Source organism: Fringilla coelebs, assembly GCF_963513975.1.
Source record: "Fringilla coelebs genome assembly, chromosome: 19".
Classification (NCBI taxonomy): Eukaryota; Metazoa; Chordata; class Aves; order Passeriformes; family Fringillidae; genus Fringilla; species Fringilla coelebs.
In genome coordinates this window covers 9,926,463-9,937,820 of record NC_140045.1, presented here as the reverse complement: position 1 = coordinate 9,937,820, position 11,358 = coordinate 9,926,463, and the positions used below count along the sequence as shown (strand labels likewise).

The window sequence follows — 11,358 nt, the reverse complement described above, 5'->3', positions numbered from 1 at the left end:
TTGACCTGAGGCAGAGCAAATGTTCCCATAGTGATTTCCACTCAGCACCTTCCTCCCATCCCTGTTTTTCTTTGTCTCTTGTCTTCCTAAATTTGATGCATCTCCTCCCTGCAAGCAGCCAAGCCCATTCCCTTTGTTTAACTGTGGGTATCATGTGAAGAGCAAGTGCTGCTCTCCCACGTGCCTTGGAGCATTCCTGGCAGGCTTTGGTAGGGGAGCTGCACTCTGACACTTTGCACCAAGGCTTTTCAGGGTGTTGGGGCACCTGTGCTGTACCTGTGGTCTCTGGCCAGGCACCTCCTGCTCCCCTCTCCCTCTCCTGCTGCCTGCTCCATTGTTTGCCTGGAACAATTGAAGCACAGGTTTCCATAGAGCGAGGAGCACTCACAATAGCTGCTGCTTTGCAGTTTGGAGCAAATCCATTATTCACCTGAGCAGCGTTTACAGCAGAGTTTGCTGGGGTCTGATCAGCCCAGCAGTGGAAGAGCTGTTGGATGTTAGAACCTGGATGAGAGCACAGGTTGTGCTGTGGCAGACCCAGCTGCCTGCCTGGGCTGTGCCTCCTCAGACAGATGTTTTTCAGGTAGCTCCTGCTCTTTCTGAACCCCTGGCCTCCTCTTCCTCAGCCTGGTGTAGCAAATGTCTGAAAACAGCAGTTTTGACAGGCTCATCCAGCCCAGAGCTGGACCACGGGGTGAGTTCAAGTCTTGACTGCACCTGACTGTTTTTATGTGTCTGACCATGCAGGCTCACAGTGCCCACACAAGAGCCCTCCCTGCAGAAACCCTCCTCCTGCTGTGAAATCTCAAATGTCTGTGGAAAGCTGAGATCTTGTACTTGCTGTTTTTAACCTCTGCCAGATCCAAGAGCCTCTGGAGGCTGGCAGGCGCCGGGCAGTGTTTTTGTACATAAGCAAAGCTCTGCTGACTTGTGTTTCATGCAGTGTTGAGTCTGCTGGATACACACCCTGACATTCACCAGAAGGAGCTGGATTGCATCTTTCTGGATCTGTTTCTAACACTGCAGCAGTCTGATATGAATTTCTTTCTTGAGGAGAGTGCGTGGAATTCATGCTGAGCTGTAAAACATGTTTTATTGCAGCTGATCCCAGGGTGAGGCAATTCACCTGGAACAGTCACAGAGAAAGCCAGGAGAGGGGAGGGGGAGCTTTGCCTGCAGCTTTACTGAGCACCTGGGCTTTAGTGTGCAGGAGCTGAAATCCTTCCTGAGCTGATGCTTTTGTGCCAGTCAGAGCCTAAAGAAAATGCATGAGATCGTCCAAGGGTCTGGGATAGGGCCACATCCTGTTCTCCAGAGGTTCTGGGAATGCCTCTGCATCCCCCCACCAAAAGAGGCCTTTCTGGGATTTGCTGTCAGCCTGTTGCCCCAGGAAAGCTGTACCAGACCAGGGCTGAGGGGCAGATGTAGCCAGAGATGGGATGTAACATATCCTGCTCCCTCCTGGTCCCGGGATGTAAGATCTCCTGCTCCCTCCTGGTCCCTCCATTAGCAGCCCCAGTAGCTGACTGCCTTGTTTCTACCTCAGGGATGCCCTGGCTCCATCTGGAGGAAGGAAGGGGGGTAGGAGGCTGCTGGGGGCTGATATCTGTGCAGTAAGGAGGAGCTGGAGGTGGTGATTCCCTGGGGGAACAGGTAATTTCTGCTGCTCCCAGGTGGGAACCAAGACCCTCATTTCCCTGACTTAAAGGGAAACCTGAGCCACCTGGTCCCTGTTCCCTAAATCCAGGCTCCCACTCAGCCTGGCTGTAAGCATTCCCTCACTGTCTGCCTCTCCCTGCCCAGGGGATGAATGTGGGGAGCCAGACCTGCTTTGGGAGCAGCAGCACGTTTTGTCCTGAGCCACCCCTTCCTCAGCTCACCCCTCCTGAGCTCACCCCTCCCCTCCAGGCTGAGCTGTGTCCAGCCCCGTGCAGCGCCAGGGGAGGGCTCTGTGAGCTCCCTGCCTTTTTATGGTCAGGAATGTGTTTGCAACACGTTAATTAAGAGCCACCGTGGTGGCCAGCACGGCCTGACCCTCTCCCAGCTGAGCCCTTCATGCCCCTCTGAGAGCTGAGAGTGGAGCCTGGAGTTAACCTGAGACCATGGCAAGGGGCCACAGATGGGGCTGGACCCCCTCTGCCTCCCCTTTTGCTTCCCCCAAGGCTCCTGTGGGGTCTGACACCCTTTCCTCACCTCCTGTTCTGCCCTGACACAGGGAATGTGTCTCTAATATCCAAGGTTTTGGGGCCAGAGCCCCATTTCTCCCTTATTTTTTAGCTGCCTGCACCCATGCTGGGGGCTGTCCTAGGGTCTAGGGGTGCTCTCTGCTGCCTTCTCAGACTGGGGAGCAAATTTGGCAGAGTAAATATTTGAAAACAAAGCCACAAATCAAAATAACTTCTCTAACCCTAGTGATAAATCTGTGTGGAAAGCTCACTGGAAAGCTCACACCAACTGAGGTTTCAGCCAAGTGTCCCTCACCTCCCTGCCCACTCTTGGGCTTGATGGGAGCTCAGTTCAGCCTATTCATTTTTCACTTCCAGTTAAATATGCTTTTATTAAATTTTAACTGGAACATAAGGACTTGCAGTGCTCTTAATTTAAGATAAAACCTCCCAGGGGAATGGACCAGGAGCCCATTTCTCTCAGCTGGGAGCATGGTGAATGTCAGCAGATCCTGATGCTCTTGTCTTTTCCAGCTGGGCCTGATATGCTCTGTTATTTGAGGGGGAAAGCAGCTTCTAAATATGGTTTTTGTTGGCAGCAAAACCTTGTGTTTGCCCTTGGAGGGCTCATCCAGGCACGGGCTGGCTGTGAGGGCGATGGTTTCCTCCTCAGAAGAGCAGGGACAATGTCAGATAAGCTGGAGGGGGCTTTTTTCTCTAATTCTGAATTTGCTGTGAACAGTGTAATGATCTGGCCCAGGCTTCACTCTCACACCTGCAGTCAAGTGAGAGTCAATGGATGGGTGAAGATCCATAAAATTAGGAGGGGTGTTGGATGTGTCGCAACACAGAGACCTGACCTTGCTGTCCAACCATCACCAAGCCCCTCTCTGCCCCTGCAGAGGGTGAGAGCAGCCATGTGAGCCCTGTGCATGTGGGGATTTGGGGGTGCAGCCCCCCAGGCTGGGAGCTGTGCAGAGCCTCTCCCCAGCCTGCTGTCACCCATTGGGACCTCATTGCTGAGCAGTGACCAGAAATAAGCAGGTGCCAGTGTTGCCCAGAGGGGCCCCAGTGATGCTCTGGGCTGGGAGCTGAGGAAGGGGTGTCCTGGGACGTGTCTTCAGAGCAGTCATGGTGTGGCTGGGGAGCTCTAGAGCAGTCAGCAGGGCAGGGCAGGGTCAGCCATGGGCTGGGGAGGCTGTTGGAAGGGCTGGGGGGAATGGATGGGGGAGCAGAATCAGTGTCTCTGACAGGGGCCATGGGGATATTGCCCCCCCTGCCATGCCAGCACAGGCACCTGTGCCCTTGGGCAGTGCAGAGGGGTTTGGCCAATACCTCCATCCCCAGGGGGAGCTGATAACTGCCCAGGAGAGTGGACTGAACCCCTCAGTGTGTGTGGGATCTGTTGGAGGCAGATCCTGTGGCTCTCAGAGCAGAGGTAAATGAGAGCCCAAGGAAAGTAAGGCTTTTAGCTGTGTTTGTGCAGCTGCTTCAATGTTTTCCCTGGCTGTGAAGGGTTGAGCAGGGAGATAAATGCAGATGTAATTAATGGAGCTGCTTATATGCTGCTCTCTGTGACTTATGCTGGGAACAGGACTAGACTAAATATCACTGTTACTGATAGGAGGAGGTGGCCGATTTATGGCCCTCTCTGTGGGGAGAGGAAGATCTGGTTATAATAACACTCAGCAGGGGAAAAGAAATGTTTTACAGTCAAAAGCTTCTCAAGAAAAAAAAGGCCAAGCACTGGGGCTGGGTGGAGGAGGGCTGTGTCAGGAGCAGAGCCCCAGGGAGAGCGAGGGTCCTGGACAGAAGTACCCATCCCAGCCCTGGGAGCTCTGCTGTGGGGATTCACAACAGTGAAATCTGTGCAGACAGACTTAGAGCCTCTGTAATGGCAGTTTATAGAGACCTGACTTTCATGGGAGCTGTTGGGGTACACCCCTGGGAATTTCAGGGATGCAGAGCTCATCCCAGCTCCCTGCACTTTGGCCACCACCTCTGGCTGTGCTCTGCCACGGGGTTTTCAAAAGGGTGACTTGATCCTAGTTCCGTGATGCTCTTCAGATAAACCAAAGGAAGGATTTTACTTACAGCCCTCGGCCAGTGGCAGTCACAGGGCTCAGGCACCCGTGGAGCCTTGGCAGGGTTAAGAGGTGGGAGTGTGAATCACAGCAGCCTCTTGTGGGCAGCATCACTCGGTGGGTGCAGTGACATTCCTGAGCCACACTGCCCCCCCCTCCAGGGATGTGCTCGGGCATCACCCACATCCTTCTTCCCCCCTCAGCTTCCCTGCATCCAGCAGGTCCCACCAGCCCCCAGCTGCTCCTCCACTGCAGCTGGGGGGCTTCCCAAAGGAGCTGGACACGGCAGGTGGTGGGGAGGGGCTTTATTTATTCCCAGGTTTGCTGGGCACTCCCAGCTCTCACACAGCCCTGGCTGTCCCACGTCAGTGCCCTGTTTGTCTCCGTGAGCACCTTGCCTTCTTGAGATGCTGAGCTGTCCCCAGGCTGTGCAAAGGCATTAAAGTCCTTCCCCTACCATGGGTCCATGGCTGTGCTTCCCTGGCAAACAGCCTCCCTGCCCTTGGTCCTTGGTGACCTTCTGTGCTTCGCTCCTGGATTTTCCTACCTGAGCTAGGTTTGTGCCCAGCACTGCCCCGGCATGCAGCTCCTAAACCAGGACACAAACAAACCAAGACTTTCCAAATGTCCCTGAAAGCGCACCCACAAGCTCCAGATGCTGTGCTGGTTGGAGGGGCCAGAGCTTTTCACAGGCTCTGGGTGTAGATGCAACAGGGAGTAAGTCCATCCATGACAGAGGAGCAGGTGTTTGGGTTTGATCTCTCTGCTCTCAGCAAGTGCTTGGTGGAAGCAAATCCTGTCCTTGGTTGGTTCTTGGCCGAGTTTGTATCAGCACCATCACCGTTGTGATATCTGAGTGCATTTGAATGAAAAGGATTCAACTGGACCCATTTCAACCCAAAACGTAGCCCGGCCCCAGGCCTGCACTGCTGCAGGAGACTGCAAAGCCCTGGGGTGGCAGGGAGCTCTGCTAGCTGACGTGGAAGGTGACAGAGGAGCCATCTGCTCTCTGCTGCTGCCCCTGCAGCCCTGCCTCCCCCCAGGGCTGCGCAGGGGCCCTGCAGCGCACGGCCGAGCGCCCGGGCAGGGCTTCGCTCAGCTGGGTCACCTCGCTGAGCTCTGCCTCCAGCGTGCTGACCGTGGGGGCAGCCTGGGCCACGTGCACCCTGTGTGCCGTCTTCTTGTGCAGGAGGCAGCTGAAGATCTTCTTGAAGCCCTTGCGGAAGTGCTTGGAGACCAGGGCGTAGACGATGGGGTTGACGCAGGAGTTGGCGTAGGAGATGACGTGCGAGAGGATGCGCAGCACGTAGGTGGAGTGGTTCAGGGGGAAGTACCCGAACCACACGCACAGGATCACCAGGTGATGGGGCAGCCAGCAGAGGCAGAAGAGCACGGCCACAATGATGATCATCCTGGTGACCTTCCTCTTGGCCTTCTTGGACTCCGACATGTCTTGGAGGGGGTCCACGGACCGCCACAGGTAGCGAATAGTCCGCACGTAAGTGAGGCTCAGGATGAGCACGGGGATGATGTAGCTGAAGATGAAGGTGCAGGTGTCCATGATCTTGCGCTGGGAGATCTCCCAGATGGGGTGGCAGACAGTCAGGTTGGCCAGCTGGAACTCTTGGTAGTAGCTGAGGTAAGGGCCCGAGAAGATGAAGGAGAGCCCCCAGATGAGACAAATGGCCAGGAGGGCGTTCCTGGGTGTCCTCAGCTCCCTGGAGTGCAGGGGGTATCGTATGGCCAAATACCTGCATGGCAAAGGGAGAGGGACACGGCTGCAGTCCTGGGGAGGGCACAGAGAGAGCATCGCCAGGAGCAGGTTGGAGAAAGGGCAGAAATGATGGATTTGGGATTTCCAGGGCAGTGAACCACAGCACTGATTCCCTGGTGCTTCTTAGAGACCCTGTGCAGCACAAAGGACTGAGGAAGATTCTCTCCCTGACCCCGTCCTGTCACCCTCTGCTCTCGGCAGTGGTTGTGGGGACAATGGGGATGGCCCCCTTGTGTCCCTCCCCTAATCCAACAGACCCTCACTTCACCATCAGTGTCTGGAATAAATGATTGGAGCAGTGAGGATGCAAGGGCAGGGGCAAGTGCCCAGGAACCCCAGACACAGCATTCCTTGTACTGGCACATGTGAGAGCACGTCACCCCTTTCCAGCTCTGTAATTAGCAAGTCCCTTAATTGCACTCACATCTGAGGCTTGTGCAAGCCCTCCCTTGCTCAACACATCTGTTCTCTCTGCTCTGTGGGATACAGGGGGAGAGGCAGCCCCTGGGGATGCTGTCAGCAGCCAGTGCAGGGCTGTGCTGGGATGGCAGGACACATCCTGCGGGGCTCCAGGGCCTCCCAGGGCACTGGCACCTGGACTTTCCACATCCCACCTCGCAGGCTTTGGGCACTGAGTGCAGCAGCACCAGGAGCTCCCAGCCTCTCGCTTGCTGCAGGGTCATAACTCACGGCAGAGGCAGGGACTGAGGTAAAGCTCAGGCAGGAGCACCAGGCTTCCCAGCAAAACCCACCCTGGAATGGGCTGGGATAATCACTGGGATAAGGGACAGCACAGGGACAGAAAGGGCCTTTTTGCTAATAGAAGGAGAGGGTGGGAAAATCAGTGTTTCAGGTCAAACATCCCAGTGGTTTTTTCTCCTCAAGGTCTGTCTGCTTTGCCAGGGGCTGTTGGGAGGGAAGGGGCTCTCTCTGTGCATCCCAGAAGGAGCCAGAGCTGCACAGGGACTGAGCTTTGCTTCTTTCACATTTTTCATCCCCACTTCACTGCCGGGGCCTGTGGATAAATCCCAGTCCTACAGCTTTGGGGTCTGAAAGCTTCCTCCAGCTGGGCCCTGGGGCCAGGGATCCCCATCTGCAGCCCCTCACACTGGGTGGTTGCACTTCCACACATCAACTGGGAAATGCCCCTGGATTCCCCCAGGAGCTCCGGGAGACCACAGCAGTCAGGATTTAGCTCCAGGGGAATCTGTCCCCTCCGTGCCCCGGTGGGATCTGGAGAAAGGAGAAAGGAGAGCCTCAGGATGCAGGCAGCCCCTCCCCCGTCCCCTCTCCTACCTGTCCAGGGAGACGGTGGCCAGGGTGAAGCTGCTGGCGTACATGGTGAGGTAGATGAAGAAATGGACGGCCTTGCACATGAAGGGCCCGAACACCCATCCCTCCAGGGTGTAGATGGTGGCTTGGAAGGGGACGCAGAAAAGGATGAAGCAGAGGTCGGCCACCCCCAGGTTGAGGATGAAGAGGTTGGTCGTGTTCTTCACCTGCCCGTTGCGCAGCAGCACGGCCAGGACCAGGCTGTTGCCCACGGTGCCCACGAGGAAGATGATGAAGTACACGAGGGGGATGATCACGGACTCGGGCTGCCAGCCCCCCCCGGAGCCCGCCAGCGAGCCGTTCATGGCCGGGAGTGCACGGCCAGGGGCCGGAGGGGGCAGCGTGCGTGGAGAAAGCACCGGGGGGCACAGGGGGTGAGGGGGTGCACAGGGAGATCAGTGTGGGAGCACCAGGGGTGCGGGGAGAGCGCGGTGGGGAGCGCAGAAGGGAGGAAAAGGGAAAGGGGGTGCGGGGAAAGGTCAGCGAGGAGCACACCGGGGATGCGCAGGAAAGGGGTGGGTAGGAAAATACGTGCAGTGGGGAGTGCAGCAGGGATGCAAAGGAAAAGGGGGTGCACGGAGAGGTCAGCAGGGATTGCACGGGGAAGGGGGTGCAGAGAGAGCACGGAAGGGATGCACGGGAAGGGGGACAACGGTGGAAGGGGAGCACGGAGAGCGCACGGGAGCTGCACGGGAAAGGGGGTGCACGGGGAGCGAGCGGGGGTCCCGCCGGGGCGCACGGGGAGCCGACGGGGGCGCGGGGGAGACGCGGGGGAGCCGGGGGCCCTTCACCTCCTCCGGGTGTGCGGGAGCTCGGGGCGGCTCCGGCGGGGCGGCTCCGGCGCTCTCCGTGCGCCGGCGGAGCGGGGGGGCCCGGGGGGCTCCGGGCGCGGCTCCCGCCCGGCCCCGCGCACCGCGCCCCGGGGAGGGGATCCCACCCCGCTCCCCTCGGGGGGCTGAGGGGCTCCGGCCCGGCCGGGTTTGCCCTGGGATGAGGGGGAAATGTCACTCAGTGCTGTTACCCCGCCGGAGGGGCTGGGGCAGCCGGGCTGGGCACCCCAAAGGGAGCTGGGCACCCCAAAAGGAGCTGGGCACCCAAAGTGAGGCGTCTGCGGGATTTTCTTATCGCCTCCCCCTTCGGTAGCCACTGAAAGAGGGTTGGTTTGTTTGTTCACCCTCAGGGGCTGCAGGGCTGGATTTTAGGAATGGGGATCCTCTGCCCGCGAAGGTGTCCGCATTGTCCAGCGGGCAGCGAAATGCACGCACCACAACACCCGAGGTGAGCCCCGGTTTTCAGGAGAACCTGCACTTCTCCCCACGGCTGGGAGAGCAGCGTGATACATGGCAGCGAGAATAAATCTTTTTCGTGCCGTGTGTTCTTCCTGCAAAATTGCCTTTTTGGTCCTGCACGGGTGGAAGCTTTGGGAGCAGCCGCTGCATTCGGCCCTCCAAGGACTCTCCGTCTGACCCCACCCCAGCCTGCCTTGTTTTGCTACTGTGGAGAGGGAAATATTGAATGCGTCAATTACTTCTGTAACTAACTCTCTCCACGGCTTCCCCGCTCTCTTAGTGGGCGTTCAGCGCTGAGCCCGCCGTGCTGGGGGCTCTGGGGACACTCACAGCCCTGGGACACGGCCAGCAGAGCACACGGAGCCCGCTCCACCCTCGGCTGCCCAGCCCCACAAAGCCAGCTCCCCCCTGGAGGTGACCGGACCCCTTTGGGGCGAGGATGCTCCGTGTTCCTGATGGCACCCCACAGGGAAAAGCAGGCAATTTGGAGCAGCACAGCAGAAATTTGGGCACCCCACAGGGCTCAAGGACCTGCTGAGACACTCTGCCTTCCTCTGCATGTCCCCAGGGAGCCACTCCCGTGCCACATCCCCAGCCACGACCATGAGGATTGCTGGGAAACTCGTGGAAAAGCCTGGCCCCAGGGAGGTTTCACCTTGTGGGACCTGCCCTGTGTCCTCAGACACCACAGGGTATTTGGATGATGGTACTGGTGGTGTCTTTGGTCAGCCTGCAGAGAGGCTGGGTCCATCCTTGTGCTGTAAAATGAGATTATTAAAAAAGAAAAAAGAGGGAAAATGCTCGTTTCTTCCCAATAGCAGTTAAACTTGGAAGTAGCAGGATAGAAATAAATAGCAGCAAAATATATTCTTGTCCTGAGACCCAGAAGGGTTATTTGGGCAGGAGTGCAGGAGGATGATCCAGATCCCCAGCATCAAGACCCTCTGGCCAAAATCAATAGGAAAAGGCCAAAAACATTAGGAAAAGGCCAAAACCATTAGGAAATGGCCAAAACCATTAGGAAAAGGCCAAAACCATTAGAAAAAGGCACGCTGTGGGGCTGCCAGGGGGATGTGAGTGCCTGTAACACTGTGGATTTATTCTCTGCAGCAGTCCCTGTGACACCAAAGGCAGCTCAGCCTCTCTGCAAGGCTCCCTCAAGGCTCTGCAGGTTTGTGTGACCCCCCTGCCCCTGCCCTGGGGGAGGGCAGAGCCAGCTCTGCAGGAGGAATTCACACACCTGGGCGGTGGCTGATGGTTTTATTCTCCCACTTCCAGATTTCAGGAGAGTCCAGAGGAGCAGCAAAGCTTCCTGCCAGCATGCAAGAAAGGTGGTGTGGCAGAAATGTTCCTGTGCCACACCTGGTGGCTGTCCTGACACTGGAATAGGTCCTTTGGGTGCTTTTTGGGCACCTGAGGGTGGGTGCTGCTGTGCCAGCCTAAGCCTGTGTGAGCTGCCACAGCTGCAAGAGAGGAGCTGTTTTTGTAAAATGGGCTTTAATTGCTGTGCCTGCTTAGTTCAGCATCATCCTGGAGCACAGTTTGGTTCAGACAGGGAATGAAATGAATCCCTGGGAGATGCATTGGGAGCCTGGAGCAAGAGAGTTTAAAAGATGTGCACAGAAAGCTGCCACTTGAGGACATGGTTGATTTTTATTTCTTTTTTTTTTTTCCCCTTTGAGCTTTGCTGTCTGTGAGAGGAAAGGAGAAGTTTGGAATCAGGACTAACAGGTCACAGCTGAGCCCTTGGAAGGGGAGAGGAGCCAAATTGCTTCTGGGAGTTTGACAGCAAAGTGCAGCCAGGCAGGCAGAGCCCAGGGCTGGCAAAGATGGGTCTGGGGGCACGAGCAGCTCTTGGAGCAGTTTGAACTTTAAGGGGTTTTGTAAATATTACCATTAGGTGCCCAAACAAATTTGGTGATTGTCCCGAATGAGGTATTCAACCCCATGTGCAAAGGACCTGGTCTTAAAGTGCTTACAGCGTGAAATACTCCGGGGTGAGGTGAGACAAGGGCGGTCTCTTCTTTCCCAGGCGCACAGCCCGAAGGGGTTAAGGCGCCTGGAGCTGGGAGGATTTGTTTTTAGTGCTTAGCCCGGGGGAATTTAAAGCAGCTCTCCCGCAGGGCTGCCCAGAGCAGCAGGCTGGCAGTGTCCGGGAAGGGGCAGAGGGATGGAGGGAGAGGATCCCCCGCGAGTGCCACAGCAGCAGCGGCACCGCCAGCAGCGGGGTCAGCCTGGGGCTGCTCTGGGGTCAGTTCTGGGTGGGGCTGATTTTGGGGTCAGCATTGGGGTGGCCCTGGGGCAGAGCACAGTGCCGGAGCGGGGGGCTCGGTCCGGGATGGATGAGCGGGACACGGGCAGGAGGGCTGGGCGGGGATGTATCCGCACCCTGCGCGGGGCCCGGCCCCGGGAGGCCGTCGGGACCCCCGATCCCAATCCCGATCCCTGTCCCGGATCCCAATCCCAGTCCCGTTCCCATTCCCTGTCCCGGATTCCCCGATCCCGTTCCCATTCCCTGTCACGGGTTCCCCCCCGTTCCCAGTCCTGTTCCCGTTCCCTCTCCCGGATCCCCCAGTCCCATTCCCGTTCCCTGTCCCGGATGATCCCGTTCCCGATGCCTGTCCCGGATTCCCTGATCCCGATCCCATTCCCTGTCCCGGATTCCGTGATCCCGTTCCCTGTCCCGGATCCCCCGTCCCCGATCCCGTTCTCTG

At 57.5% G+C, this 11,358-nt stretch overlaps 1 protein-coding gene across 1 annotated transcript; it reads right to left on the bottom strand.

Annotated features, from left to right (window-relative positions):
* Positions 1 to 5,219: 5,219 nt before the first annotated feature.
* GALR2 (galanin receptor 2) lies at positions 5,220 to 7,660 on the bottom strand (the record flags this gene model as incomplete). Its single annotated transcript, XM_084218452.1, has 2 exons — positions 5,220 to 6,000; positions 7,320 to 7,660. The coding sequence occupies 2 exons, from the start codon at positions 7,658 to 7,660 to the stop codon at positions 5,220 to 5,222; spliced, it is 1,122 nt and encodes a 373-aa protein (XP_084074578.1).
* Positions 7,661 to 11,358: the final 3,698 nt, after the last annotated feature.